Source organism: Octodon degus, unplaced genomic scaffold (assembly GCF_000260255.1).
Source record: "Octodon degus isolate 3935 unplaced genomic scaffold, OctDeg1.0 scaffold00040, whole genome shotgun sequence".
In the NCBI taxonomy this organism is placed as follows: domain Eukaryota; kingdom Metazoa; phylum Chordata; class Mammalia; order Rodentia; family Octodontidae; genus Octodon; species Octodon degus.
This window is the reverse complement of record NW_004524616.1, coordinates 9,464,140-9,479,837: the sequence shown is the minus strand read 5'-3', so window position 1 is coordinate 9,479,837 and position 15,698 is coordinate 9,464,140. Positions and strand designations below refer to the sequence as shown.

General features: G+C 40.9%; 1 protein-coding gene across 1 annotated transcript in view; it reads right to left on the bottom strand.

The window, feature by feature from the left end:
• Window positions 1-364: 364 nt before the first annotated feature.
• Window positions 365-15,698, bottom strand: part of Fbn2 (fibrillin 2) — a 240,570-nt gene continuing 225,236 nt past the window's right edge. Inside the window, exons 60-65 of the mRNA XM_004631315.1 lie at window positions 14,121-14,237; window positions 13,343-13,471; window positions 11,008-11,127; window positions 5,864-6,095; window positions 4,527-4,698; window positions 365-2,257 (exon numbers count right to left, since the gene is read on the bottom strand). Coding sequence (XP_004631372.1) covers window positions 1,883-2,257; window positions 4,527-4,698; window positions 5,864-6,095; window positions 11,008-11,127; window positions 13,343-13,471; window positions 14,121-14,237 — 1,145 coding nt within the window. The 3' untranslated portion in view covers window positions 365-1,882. The remainder of the gene's footprint in view (window positions 2,258-4,526; window positions 4,699-5,863; window positions 6,096-11,007; window positions 11,128-13,342; window positions 13,472-14,120; window positions 14,238-15,698) is intronic.

Here is a 15,698-nt window from a genome sequence, read left to right as displayed (position 1 = left end):
TATTCTACCTTAAAGAAAGAAGACTCTAAAAGGATGCTTCAGGGCACTTTAACAGGATTGCACTCAAAGTCTACCTGTGGAAGAAGTAAGGAAATGCAGTGCTCAATAAGAAGGTAGGTCCAAGGAAGCTTAAACTCTGTGCAGAAGTGCACAACTTCATTGTGTTATGTCTTACTTGACTGTAACTTTAATTGTAGTTATTGGTTGAACAGTCCCACTTACTGCTACAATTTAACAACATTACTTTCCCCATAATATGCTTGGCTGTCTGCCCCTTTAACAAAGGTCCCTACAAACAAAGGCACTTGCTCGCCCATATATGCTACAAGGGTTGTCATCCCAGAAAACTCTTGAGCCAGAAAACTACCCCAAAATAAGCTTTATTGCAAGAAAAGTGTCATATTTCATACATAGACCTACAAAAACAAAACCAAAAACCTTAAGTTTTTCCTCACACTTGATTACAAATGTACAGTTTTTCTTTTAGTTATTAAGAAAGAAAAAGAGTCAAGAACCCAAAACACTGGATATAACTGGTTACTAATCTTTGGTCAACAGAGGTGTTAGAGGAGCAAATGGGAGACTGGACATTCTTTGGCCATTTCACGGGTGAGGTTTGGTCACTGGTTGAGGGAAAGGCACTTGGGTAAAGAGCACAGAAACATAACTTTTATTAGCACCTCCTGGTACAATATCTTTTTAAATGACTAAAGCAAACTAAACATCAATTCATTGTACAAACATCTTTCATACACAATAAGCTATGATAAAATGAGGCATATGGTGTATAACTACAGTATTAATGAAAATTCTAAAAAAAATGGTTTAAAAAAAACACATATTCCTTGGCTGCACTGCATGATTTGTTTGCACATATGGCGATCCTGAAACAGCTTGAATGTAATAAATGCACCATTAATCTAAGACAGCACCAAATGCTATGGAACGCCAGGTGTTCCTGTTCAAAGGAACAGCGTTTCTTCAGCTGCCTATGGGACCACAAGTGCGCTGTGCACCCTGGGTAGGAATGAGGTGTTCTGGGTAGCACATGTGGTTCCTTGAGGTTCTGAGAAGGAAAAATACAGTACAGTCTGGCCTGCAATGCTAACGGTCTCATAAGCAGTCAAGGTATTTTGCTACAGTGGTTGTGCTTCATCTTCTGTTGCCTGGTGTAGCTGGTGACGTGAGAGAGTCTCACGATGAGCTGCTCTAGCTTTGATCTCCTTTACACAGGATCTAACAGCACCCATGTCTTTTAAATTACTGATTACACTGCCCATTCAGCTCTCTGAGGCTTTCTTTAAAATAATCAGGTATGTACCAGTTAGAGGACTGGCAGAAAACCAAAGGAAACATCTCTTGAATCTACTGAATGTTTTTTAAAAAAAGCACCTCTAAAAGAAATAGCTCAAATTTATAAATCTAAATAAAAACAAGCGAGTTTCCCTTTTTGTTTACATAGTTTGTTCATTTCTCCATATATTACTGCATTAAAAATAAATAAACATCTATATTTTTTTTAATTAGCAACTATAGCAAAATACCCAAAGTGTTACAGACTGCTAACAGGAAAAAAAAAGCTCACATTATTTTTTGTGCATTTAGTGCCATATGCTGATCTCTTGAACATTTAGGTTTCTTTTTTTAATACATTTTAAAATGAAGTTATAAAAAAAAATACAGTAACCACAGCTGTTTTTGTACTCAAATCTGTGGCCACAGCAGAGTCTGCATGATCCCCCTCTCCGTGAGAGGGATAACGCTCTGAAGTCTGAGACAAATGTCACTGGCTTTCTCTCTTTAAAGTCAGTCACTGGCTTTTCAGATTCTCCTGCAGGCTGGCTGTGCCGGGATTGGCGCCTAGAACCAGGTCTGTGCAAGATCAGTAGAGCTGGATCTGCAGCCGCATTCTGAGAGCCTCCCCGAGTTCTCCGACGAGGTAGTCATCCTCCTTGCTCTCTTCCAGTTTCCTAAGCTCCTTCTTCCTGAACAGAGGAACGCTAGTGATTTCCAGTGTGTACGTGCCGGGCACAGGCTTCTTCTGCGCTGCGTGCAGGTAGCTGAGCCCGTTCCGCTGGTGGATGCGGAAGACGCCATCGGCATTCCCTTGGGAGATGACGTAGCGAATGTGGTTGTTAAGGGGCTCGATGGCAGGCATCAGCTCCAGGAGGTGCTCCTTCGAGCCAAGGCCAGAGAGGTTGAACTTCATGTTGACCGGGCTGTCCATGTCGACACTCTCCAGGCTGATCTGTTCAACCTAGGCAAAAAGCAAGAAGCCATTTGGAATGAATTTCAACAGCACAAGTGGATGACTTGACAGGGGTGGCTGCTGGGCTGAGACCACAATGATAGGTAGTGGCTCCCCACTTTCCCACTCTGCCCCAGCAGAGGCTATGAAAGAGGCTATTGTGCACTTCTGACAGCCCAGGAGAAGTCTTTTCTGCAGAAGAGGGCCTGTAAATCTTTATGACTTAGCCCTCAGCTTTGACAAGCTCATTAAAGTTACAAGACTAAGACTCCAAAAGACATTCACATTTCAAATTTTTTTCATGAGTTTATGGAACAGCATGCTTATTAATAATTTTAAAAGACAATTTAGGAAATGAATGCAATTTTGCTTTTCCTGGAGTCAAAATGAGAAGCGCTGCCATCGTGCGGTGCTCAAGGCTCAGCTCTGGTTGAGAAGCCCTTGGACAAGGAGCTTAGCATGAGCCACTGGGGCTGAGGCAGACTGAGGGCTGCAGAACCCCAGGGCTGCAGCCTGAGTTAGCTTTAGTAAAGGCCAGTGGGGCAGAATCCACATGATTCACTCTGACTTGGACAGGATGGGAAGTGCAAGAATAATGTTTAATACAGACAAAAAACCAAGTATTTTGAAGGGGGACCTTTTCAAAGAGGACGTGGCTATTGTGGCTCTGTAGCACCCATAGGTGTTTTGGCAGAATAATAGTCTAAGGCCAAGATCAGAAGGTTATATAAGCAGAGTATCTGGATTTGTCATTTTGGTCACTTGATGAATAATTTAATTGTCATACTCAAACATCTGTTTGATAATTTAGCCTACTTAAGTTAAATGTAACATTGGTACATTTTAAATAGAATCACAGACTATTTGGCTAAAGAATATAAATTTCTGAGCCAAAAACACTGAAAAATGTTGCCATTCCACACAGTTAGTTGTTGACTAGGTTTTAACCTTTTTTTTAAAAAATGTGTTTGGCACAGGGTCTCACTACACAGTCTCTCACAATGGTGCCCCTTTCTTCTGCTTCCCCAGGGCTGGCATTATAGGTGTGCTCCACCACGCCCAGTCTGGCATGGCATGTGGTGCCGGGGACTGAACCACAGCATGTGGTGCCAGGGACTGAACCTTGGTTCCTGCCCTTGCCTAAGCAGGCGCCTAGCCCACTGAGCTATCTCACTGGTGTAGGTTTTGTGGTGGGATAATGTCTTGATAACACTGACTGCAGAGGGGTATGTGAAGATTCATGCTGTTGGACTGGGCATGATGGCGCACGCCTGTAACATCAGCATTCAGCAGACTGAGGCAAAGGGATCATTATGAGTTTGAGACCAGCCTGGGTTACAAAGTGAGCTCAAGACCAGTATGAACTGCCTACCAAGATCCTGTATCAAAAAACATTAGAGAGAGAAAAAAAGAAGATTCATGCTATCTTTGGTCTTCAGGGAAATTCTCAACATCTCTAGACACAGGAATGTTTATCACTGACACAGACTCAACACATGTAACACACATCTGAGGCACTGTGTCAGAAACCCCTATGTTCTGAATCAACCTTTCTACCAAACTTCAAAGGTGAAATCTTTTTATTCTCAATGTATAGGTAAAACAATTGAGGTTGAGAGAGGTAACAGAACATCACTGAGAAGGGTCAAGGATACACTTAACCCCAGGCATCCCAGAGCCCACCCCTCGGCTAGCCTGCTGAAATGCTGCTCAGGGGCAGGACACAGCAGCGACAGGAGGCTCAGTTATTTGAAGATAACTTTTTTTTTTTTTAATGTTAGGGACAGCCTATAAGTAACAGTATATGAGAGCTGGTTAGCTGACCTACTAAAAATTACAGTTGGCCTACAGGGTTACATATGTATAAAACAGAACTGGAAAAAATTCTAATTTTTTTTTGCGGGGGAGGAGTACTAGGGATTGAACTCAGGACCTTGCGCTTTCCAGGCAGGTGCTTATGTTGCTGAGCTATCTCTCTGGCCCTATAATTTCATTTTTGAATTGCTTGAAAATACTTGTTTCCTAAATGGATACTTTTTACCTTTTAACATACATAAACCAAAGAAAATGATCTGATAACGCATCTTCAAGTCCTTTTGGCTTTCGGTTATCCCTTTAACTAGTTTTAATTTACTTCTGCTCAGCATACCAGTACATTAGTTAATTTATCCATGAGATTGCCAGAGATGTTGACTTTGAAGTTGAAACTACACAAACTGTCCCATTGCAGGATTCTGTGTAGCTCAGTTTTGTGGTGGGATGGAGCAAATCTACTCACAGCGGTGCGCGCTGGGCTGGGAACGCTCCTCTTCTGCCTGCTGTCTTTTTTGGAGTAGCCATTGATTTTGCACTCATAGCATGTTTCTGGGGACAAAGCATTCTCCTCATCCACCTCTGTGTCCAGCGCTAGGTACTGCCCTTTGTTGAATCCCAGTCCTGAGACGCAGTGGCTATTTAGAAGAAGCAGAGCATTGTGGATATTATTGTTAGCTTGCACAACAATTCCCCAGGGGTACAACAAAGACATTTCAGACATGTGGAACCAGCAAAACAAACTACACTCACAACCATAATAACTTTTTTTTTTTTTTGTGGCACCGGGGATTGAACTCAGGACCTTGCGCTCACAACCATAATAGCTTAATTGTCTGCATAGGTCTTTTCTTCAACACTCAATCATAATTATATTTCTTTGTGTTGAAACAGCAACATTCTTCTCAGGGTGAACTCTGGGCTTCCTCAATGTTCAGTCCTACTTAGACTCAGCACTCCCAGCTGATTTACTCCTCAGGTAAAGGCAGGTGGGAACTTTCAGAGAATTCTAAGTCCCTCAAACCTGAAGCCTGTGTTTGCTGCTGGAAAAGAATTTCCATGCTAGAAAGAGTAATTCCGACTTCAGAGCTGACTGAATGACCTGCATCTAGGTCAAGCCTTCTATTTTTTTTTTTTTTTTAAGTTCTATTCTATGCTATAGCTGAACAGATCGGTCCTTGTTCCTTAGCGTGCAACTTGCCTGCTGCTGTGCATAAGGAAGAGGACCCTGACTGACTCCTAAACGCCAGCTTCTGTGTTCCCGACCTCTACTGTACTGATGGGCAGACGCAGGGTCAGTGGTCAGCCTCAGCCAAGATTTGAGGAAGTGCACTTAGCCGGAGGGCAGCCAGCCTTGTGGACACCAGCCACCGCGAACACTGCTGTGCAAAATGCAAACTGTCTGCACTCAGTGGAGGAGCACAGGCAGAGTATGTACAAGAATCTGGGCAAGGGGCTGCTTGCAGCTCCACCTCTCAACCCAGGTATCTGAGGCTGTCTTATTGTGAGCTGCAGCCAAAAGGCCTCACTTTTAAACATCCACTTACTTCCAGCCTTGGGTCTGACTGAAACAATTCAGGCCACTATGAGAGTAAAGTGTTACTCAGAACTTCTACTAAGGTTCAAGACTGTCTCATCACAAAGGTGCAGGTCTGACACCACAGATCTAGTCTGGGTGCCTCCTACATGCTTATTTCAGTGCCCTAAGAGCTCTGGTCAACACTTCCACCTCTCGGGCCCTCTGCAGCAGCGGGAGGTGGCATCCACTCTCTGCTGATGGGAGAGGGCGGTGGGTCCCCTTACCCCTGTCCCACTCTGTAGTAGCCAGGTGGACATCCGCAGAGGTACCCCCCTTCAGTGTTGGAGCAGCCGTAATTGCATGGGTTCTTGGAGGAGGAGCACTCATTCACATCGTGGCAGGCACTGGAGAACTGGTCGAAGGAGAACCCTGAGGGGCACGCACACTTATAGCTCCCCAGAGTGTTGTAGCAGGAGGCAGACCCACAGGCACCTGGGTTGGAACACTCGTTCTCATCTATTAAAACAAGGCAAGAAGCTGTTACACAGGAAAGGGGTGATAACCTGAGGAAAAGATGGACTCTCAAAGCATCTATGATTTTCTGATGGACACAGCTTTAGAACCTTATTAAAGTTTTTTCATTGTAATGTCTCATTTACAAATTATACAAAATAAAAAACTCCACAAATGAATGCCTTTAAGAAAACACCTTGCTTTATCATTCCGTACTGTTTGTGCTACATTTGTGAGTATTGGTAAATAGACATATGCAAGTTGCCTAATGTATAATTTTATTATTTTTTTAACAGAAATTCATTTCAAAAGCCTGTATCTTAAAAGACCGTTATCTTAGGCAAATCCATGGAGAGGAGATGCACAGTTGGAGGGGGTGGGGAAGGAAGAAATGAGAACAGCTGATTTAGCCCCGGAGCTCCTCTCGTGGGGCAGTGGTGATGCTGGTAGGGTCATGCCTGCACATCCTGCAGAGTATATACTAAAAAGCATTTAGCCATGCCCTCATGGTTTGTAAACTGTATCTCAGCTTTTCAAAATCCTGTCTGTGTATGTACCTATCTCCTCTGTAATTCCCTAAACCTCCTTTATATATGCACATGGAAGGGAAGTATATAGAAAAATAAAGCCTCACATGAAAATAGTGGAAACAAACACTATTTAGATTTATGAAGCTAACAACCCAGGACAGCAATACCTGCTTGAGCACCTACTGGTGCAACTCTGCCTGCCGAGAGTGGTTTGCTCTCAGTTATCAGCTTTTACTTGGGTAACAATTAACATTGAGCTATAAAAAGCCTCCGAGCAGGAAAACTTACACTTTCAGTTGCTGTTCTCAAAAATCCAAAGCCTGACTGCACTGTCAGCCTTGGAGATTACAATTTTGCCCCTGTCTGCTTGATATATAGCATGTGGTTTGACTCCTTTGGGCTTGATTGTAATCCAAATTTCACCCTGGGCACAAATCACATCTGGTCCACGGAATTCTTTCAATTCTTTGAGTACATATGGAGCACAGAGTGTTTACCTAACATATGACAAGTATCTATTTCAGCCCCCAGGGGAAGCAGGCCCATTTGCAAGTAGGTATGTGCAGGGAGCATGGTGGATAGCCAGGAAGAGCCCGTCTGCAGTAGCTCGCGAGAGCATGGAAGCCACAGCCGGGGCTCTTGGGGGCGCTGCTCAGGCAAGAAATGAAACTTTGCTAAGCACAAGACAGAGGTTATTGGAAGGGTGTGTGTTATTAGGTCCATTTTTATATCATGAGTACAGTTTCAGATTAAATAAGACCACTAAATATGGAACTCTTAAGTCACTGAATATAAAATATGCTTGATTACCTAATAGGTGAAAATTCTTAGCTTTTATTACATGGGAAAGCACGTAAGTTCTCAATAACTTGGCTACATAACTATAAATATAACTGAAATTTATATTAATTTTAATTTCTACATAAAATGACTTGGAATTCTGCTACAAAGGTTCATCCGCCTTTATAATGAGATCTGTCATTTGTATGCAATGTTTCTCTCCGCAGAGGAAACCCAATGAGATTATAATTTATTGACAGGATCCCATCATGAAAATATTCAGATTTTGCATTAGGTAGGAAAACTGCCAGATGAAATCAATTAATTGAATAAATTTCATTTAAACCACCACTTATGAGAATGTTTTCAAGATAGATTAATATTTTTGGAGGCATTATGGATTCCCTTTGTAGTTATATGCGGTAAATGTGTAACATGATAGAATTTCATAGACATATAAATGCACATGGTCTTGCTGGAGCTATGCTGTTGATTGATTCGAACATTGCTAAGTTATACATGAAGGTTTTTTTTTTTTTTTTTGAGACACGGCCCTGCTGTCTAGTTCAGGTTGGCCTAGAACTTGCAGTGCCCTCCTGCTTCAGCCTCAGATTACAGGTGTGCGCCACCATGCCCAGCCGCATGAGTTATCTTGGAAAGGTTACAGAGGAAACTGGATGTTCTAAGTGCCAAACATCAAAAGCTTCATATAGTAAGATATAATTTTCTTCACATGTAAATATGAATTCAAATGTTAATTTTGAATTATTGCAATAGTTTTAAATAGTTAAGAATGTTACCTACATCTGCACAATGAATACATTTTAGAATTTTTCTGGTACTGGAAATTGAACTCAGGACGTTATGCTTGCTGGGCAGGGGTCTGTGCCACTGGGCTGTATTCCCAGCACTGTACAATGAATCTACTACCATGTTAAAACTTCTCTCTGGTTACTGGGGAATAAGAACTGTTTAAACTGTTAGTTTGAGTGATAGCTTTTTTTTTATTAATACTTTTGAGAACTTAACTTTTTGAATTGGCGGTAGCATTAATAATGTTATAGGCATGGAATTTTCTTTATGACAAGTATCTAGCACACTGGCTGACAGTTCTGTTCATTTACTAGGAGACATGGGTAGACTATATTTTCCCATTAATCACATGAATGATTGGAGATATTCATACCTGTTATAGTCTGTGTCTAGGTGTACCCCAAAGCCTCATGCGGTCATGGGGTAGCTTCTGGAGTTTGTGATTGATTGTTGTGGGTGTGAGTACTGCACCTGCCCTGGGGCAAGTAATGTGCATTACAATGTGAGGAGGGGAGAGAGGATAGCTCCCAGCTGCTGCCACCTCCACCCCTCCCTTTATGCTTTCCTTTTCACTGCCACCAGGAACTGCTGCTTTCAGCCACCCTGCCTCAGAGCCAGCTGAGTATGGACTGAAATCTCCACTAACTGTGAGCTAAATCAGCCTTTCCTTCCTTAATTCTGGGTGTTGGGTATTTTGTCCCAGCAATAAGAGAAGAGTAACTAAGACCATACCAGTAGTCAACAAATAAAATGACTGTGGCCTTTTGATTTATCTTGTGTCATGATTCTTGTTCTTTTGTTAACCTGTTGCTTTTACTGATGCTGCTTTTATTTCCCTCTATTTCTGCCATAGATGAGTTAAAACTCCAATTGTGATATGTGGATTCCAGGTGAAAAGGGTGGTGATGTTATTAGAGGTCAGCTGGAATTCTCAACCCTGTGGAGAAGAATCTGAAATAAACTCCTGTTGTGTTTGCCCAGGGAGCTGTTGTTTAGAGACAGCTGTTTTATAAAGGCAAGCTCACAAACTGACCCTTGCAAGTGGGGCTCTCTGCTCATTTGCTTTTAGTTTTGCACACAGTCTTGAGACCCCCTTCCTTGGACCACAGGCTCTCTCCTGGATGGGAGGCACACAGGGTTCTGGCTGGACTCCAGCATGGGCTGCTCTGTGGATCACTGCCTTGTAGAAAGATCCACCCCAGAGATCTCATAAAAGAGGCATCTCAAAGTGACTTAACTTTAAAGCAGGTCATTTCAAACAATACCTCCGCAGGTACTACTGCACTAGTAGCAATTGTTGCAGCAGATGTTTACAGACAGACACTTCAGGAAACATGACTTGAACTGTTATTTCATGTTATGTTCCCATTTCTACTGACATTTTCCTTAGAAACAATAATTGTATTGAAGGCATATTGTTTACTATCAGAAAATTGTTCTTTGTTGTAAGTTCTAGAGCATTAACCAAGGAATTCATGGTATTACTGAATGAAATATTAGGCCTCATATTTTGTAAATGCTACAATAAACTGTTCTACTTTTAATAGCTAAAAGAACACAATTTCCTGTTTTAAAGAGTCTGCCTGCAATATGCCTTGGTTTCTGAAGTTTTGCTTCATTTATTTCTGTGAGGAGAAAAAGCAGTGTGTTACATTTATGAAATTACTTTGATTGACTGCCTAATTGATTATTTTAATGATTCTTTGAAGCTTTACCCTTAACTCTGGGATCACTAATTGGTTTTTGCCTTTTCTTCCAGGAGTGTATATCTGTGGTATGGCAAAGCATCTGTCTTTAACCTGGCATCAGGCCACGGCACAGCTAACTCTACAGAGCTAGTTTCCCTCCTTTGAACTTTATCTTGATTTTCTTCTCAGTTCCCTAAACTGTCATGGGTAACTGCTTTTGAGATGACCACAAAGGATGAAATCAGATTAATGTATTTATTGGATCTCTATAGTACTGTATTGGACTAATGTGTGGAGTAATATGAATCCCTACAGAGAAGCTACAGGAAGCATCCTGGCATTCTCTGCAGGACCGCAGCTCCCCTTCTGCTCATGGAGCCAGCCTCTAATGTCAAAATGTGCTGGCTGGGGTCTGTGAAGTGCATTCAAACGGAGCCAAGAAATCAGGCACAAGCTAAGCAAGTCAGCTGGTTGTTCAGGCAGAATAATGTCTGCTTTGATCAACCACTCCTTAAAAAAAGAACTGCCCTGATGATCACGAATGCAAGGACCAGAGGGCAGTGCCCACAGATTTTACTTTATAAATACTATTGTCTGGAGTTGTCAACAGTGTTTGCTGAACCTAGGTCATTTTTCTATCTTAACGCACTGTACACTTCACATCCTTCACTAAGCCTATGGGATGGGAGAACACAGATGAATTGTTCCCATTAAGCTAATCTTAATTCTTCAAGATTTGTATAAAGGGAACGGACCAGTAATCTTTTGAGATCAAAACTGAAAGCTATGAAATTACTGATAAAAAGCAGCTGACTCTGGCAAGTGAAGAGGATGATTTTTTTGACACTAGATTCAGAAACTTAGTTATATCTAGTAGAAATTGAAAATGAGCTACCTTTAGGTACTTGAAAATGTCTTTAGTATGAATATTTCCAAACACACACAGGTATAAAGTCTGGTAGAATGAATCCCCATGTGTCAATCTTAAGTACTCTTTAAATTCTAGGATTCAAAGACTGTTGAAACTTCAACTTAGAAGATTTGTCCATTTGGTGCATGTACTTTGTGGTGAGAAGAGCAGGTGTGAGGGCCCCGAGTACCCACCAACACACTGATTCCACTGGTAATGCTGGATGTATCCTTGCGGGCAGCCGCACCGGTAGCCACCCAGGATGTTCTGGCAGCCGTGCTGGCACCTGTGGTTTCCATCACATTCATCAACATCTACAGAAACAATTCAGGTAAAATCATTATGTCCTTTTTCTTCTCTTATTCTTCAATGCATTCCAAACCCAAACTTTGTGGGAACAAATAAACAAGCCAAGGTGCACAGAGAGGCTGTGATTATCTTCCCAGTCATATTATTAGTCAGGGCTGGTGCAAGGAACTGTTCAGAGATAAGAAACTACCCCATTCTTCTGCTCTCCGCCAGACCATGGGACATCAGTGCTCCAAAAATAGCTTAATTTGAGCAAATCAACCATAGCGACCACAAGTGTTGTGCATTCTGGATTGATTAACTGCATATGGTATGACTTATTTGGTAAATTGTATTTTTTCATGACATATTCCAGTAGATCCAAAATGATTCACATGTAATACCTGTTTTTAGGAAGGTACAAGCATTACAGAGATACCTAAAAAGTTCAATGCTCTGCACACAAAACTTTTCATTGCCATTCAGGATTAATTAGATGCAAATCCCTTTCAAGTATTTGAATATATTATTTTTAGACAAGATGTGGTATTATTATACATATGGAATAATTTCTTTGTTCATATAATACATACTTTCTTGGAATGACAACTGAGGCTTTGAAATCTACTCAGAAAGAGCAAAATAAAATTGGCATGTCTGGTGTGTGTGTAACAAATTTATATGCATAATTAATAACGGGTATCTTCTGTCGATGGTCATGATCTGAACTCACACGTGGCAAGCAGCTGTCAGTGCAAAACAATTCCCATGTCTTGGAGATTTTACATGCAAACTATTAAAACTGAAATTTTTAAAAATAAACTTTTCTAGACGAAAATAAGGCACATATTTCTGGAGTTCAAAGTCCTGTATATCTAGGAAAATCCTTTAAAAAATAAATCAAGGGGCTGGAGAGACAGCTCCATGGTCTACGTGCCTGCCTACCAAGCGCAAGGACCTGAGCTTGAACCCTGGTACCACATTCCATGCAGACCCTAAAACTTGGGTACACCACACGGGCTCCAAATCTGGGCATGGTGGTGCATGCCTTTGATCCCAGACCTGGGGAGGCCGAGACAGGAGGATCATTATGAGTCTGAATTGCACAGTGAGATCCTGTATCCAATAAAGAAATAGATAAAAACTTTATATATATATATAATAAATCAACAAAAGTAAATTACAATACAATTTGTACATAAGATTTATAATCTCAGACATGCATATTTTATAAAATATACCAATCTGATACATTCGTCTTATACACAAGCACTTGCAATGTAAATAGTATAGAGTGCTATGATATTTTGTTGAATTGTAGGTTCTTACTTTGTTCCCAGTAAAATGCATCTTTGGACTTTTTTTCTTTTTTTCTGCATTTAGGACAGGGTGTACAGGGTCTGACTCTGTAGATCGGACTCAGAGTGATTCTCCTGTTGACAGCCTTCCAAGTGCTGGGATTACAGGCACATGCCACTATGCGCAGTCTCAACTGCAGGGACAGGGCTGGTATGGCAAGCCAGGGGATCAAACTCCTGGCCCCTGCGTCTGCCTAAGCAGGTGCTTTAATCTGGTAAGCTATTTGGCTGGCCCTTGACTCTGTAAGAGGGAGCACCTATTGCAGACAGATCTCATAGAAAGGTCCCTCTGAAGAGAAGCAAGGAGACTTGGTGCATGAAACCACACATAGCCCCAGTCTCTCCAATACATGCGCCGTGTTTCTCTAATACGTTAAACGGATTCTCTCTTTACATTTACCACTGATATTTTTGGGAACCATGGAACACAAGCCAAATTAGTATTTTCTGGTATATTTTCACATCACTGTAAATGTTAGGTACAGAATGCTTTTTCAACTCAGTTATTTTTCAAGTCAATGAATAGTTTTGGTTAATGCATAATCATAGTACTTTTGTTTAATTACATTCAAGTTTTCTTCTGTTCCCAAGGCGATACAGGAAATTATATGAATAAAAATCAATTGCTTATATTGAATCAATTAATTAATTAATTTATGTATGTGGTACAGGGTCTTGGTTCCGGGTCCTTGCACTTAACAGACAGGTGCTTGGACCACTGAAGCCATCTCCCCAGTCCAATTGCTTAGACTGATTTAATTGTGTTCAATGCTCTTTATTTTGGATGAGGATGATTTAAGTTTCTCACTGAGTGGTTTTCAACTTTAAAAATACACAGGGGTCACTATGGTAAGAGTAAGGATTTTTGAGCAAGTGAACTCACCTTCGCAGTTCAGCCCAGTAGCATCAAGAGAGAACCCTCTCTGGCACTCGCAGCTGAAGCTCCCGGGGGTATTCTGGCAGATTCCCTTTGCTCCACAGAGGGAGGGCTGGGATCCACATTCATTGTTGTCTAGCAAAGCACCAAGAAGGAGGCTGTGAGGCTTCCCAAGTGTTCATTATAGGACTTATGCTGCACTACATGAAGTAAGAAGTGATGTACGAAAACCTAAGTTTCCTTAAGTGAGAACAATATTTTCTGTGAAGCCAGAATTTACCAGCATGTGAAAGCCATCACTGGTAAGAAAGAGTGCATGTCTACACTCTGAAACTAGAAGGTGTGTTTTAGGGAGATTTGAAGGCACGACATTAAGAGAATGCAGACCGAAAGTCTTTAACATATGCCTGGTAAGAAAAAAAAACAAAAAACAAAAAACAAAAACCCAAAACAGTATAAGCATTAGTATGTTCTAAATCACTATGAGCCTTTAATCATATTTTATCTGAACACTGTGGTTACATTTAGAACAAGATCCAGAGAGGCCTCATGGGGGAGTCCAAGAAGCCCATTGTGGATGTGCAGGGGCTGCGCAGGCCTTTTTTCCTTTGGATATTTTTCTTATGAAAAAAAATTTACCTTATTAGAAACTTCTTTAGACCATTAACTGCAAAGTGTTCCTTCTAACAGAAGTATGAAGACACTATTTAGCTATCATTTAAAATACAGCCTTTATGCATCTGTCTAAAGTCTGTGAAAATTCCCCCCTACAGCTGTGCCTTACCAATGCACGCGGTGTGGTGCTGGGTGAAGCCAGGTGGACATTTACATGTGAAGCCCCCCAGGGTGTTGACACAGAGGAACTGGCAGTTGTGCTGTTTGGTTTGGCATTCATCGAGGTCTGAAATTGAAGAGAAGCCCATGGAAATCAGAGCAGAGTTACCTGGCTACGTACCGCTTCTCACGCAGCCACACTGGGTATATACATACTCCGCTGAAAGCATCTGGCTAGATTTTTGTGGCATTTTCTGTGGGTTTCCATGTGCATGGGACAAGTGGTTCCTTTTCTGATGCTTACACAGCACAAATATGATGGACTCCCACGAGAGAATGTTGAGGTTAAATACATGACACAGTTTTTCTTAAATTCAATGCCCAAATCAGGGCAGCTTCCACGAACTTCTCTTAAAGCTAATACATGAAGGTTATCATTCCTATATTTAATGGAGGTTAGTACATAGCTAGTCACTTATTCCTAGGAAAACAATTTGGAGACTGCTGAAGGTTCCAGTACCAAAGTCCAGTCACAGTCTCTATGTTCAAATAAGAAAACTGAAAATTTTATTTTTGGTTAGACTGAGCAATTTAAAAAACATATTTAATCCACTATATATATATATATATATATATATATTACTTATGACTAGCTTAAATAATTTAGGTATGTTCATTTTATAATCACAGTGAAAAATTAAATTCACTCATACCAGTAAACTAAACAGGTTCAAGATAAATTAGTTTCTCTTTTTTTAAGAGAAAAAGATTTAATAAAACAGTATCATCGTCATCCAGGAAGGCAAATTTCCATGAAATATAATGATTTACAAACTCATTATATTTGAAAATACCAAAAAGATTTGTATTCAAAACAATAATCATCATCAGTTTACTGGTAACTTCCAATCCAATACTTTTTTTCTTTTTTGTATTCAGTACAGGGTTTACAGGGTCTCACTACTAGATCAGACTCATAGTGATTCTCTTGTTTTCTGCCTCCCAAGTGCTAGGATTACAGTCGCGCACCACCAGGCTCAGTCTCATTCGCCATCTCAGCACGCCCTGGGGGCGGGGCTGGCATAGCAGGCCCGGGACTGAACCTCTGACCACTGCATCTGCCTAAGCAGGCGCTTTAATCCGCTGAGGTATCTGGCCAGCCTCCACCTGATACGTTCTTAAGTGAAAAGAAGAACACCTGGCTTGTGGGTCCCCTAAAGCCCACATGGAATGGATCGAACCAGCTTAATAACATGCACGCAGGTCTGACAATCAATCAGTGGACTGGCCCAGCTTATCTTTTATATATTTTGGAAATAAAATTCAGAATTTTAATGAGAATAATTTATATTTAATAAATTTCCTCAGTCCATTAATTTAATACTGATTAGGCTTCCTATAAAATAAAACAAGACTAATGTAGTATTGACACTATCTTAATGATTCAAATTAGCGCGGTAATTTTATTACTACTGACCCAAAATACACACATTTACATATTTGCTTTTACTTTTCTAGAATAAATGTGTGATAGATAGCTTAGACAAACAAAATCTTAGGTAGGCAACAACAAAAAAGTAAAAAAAAA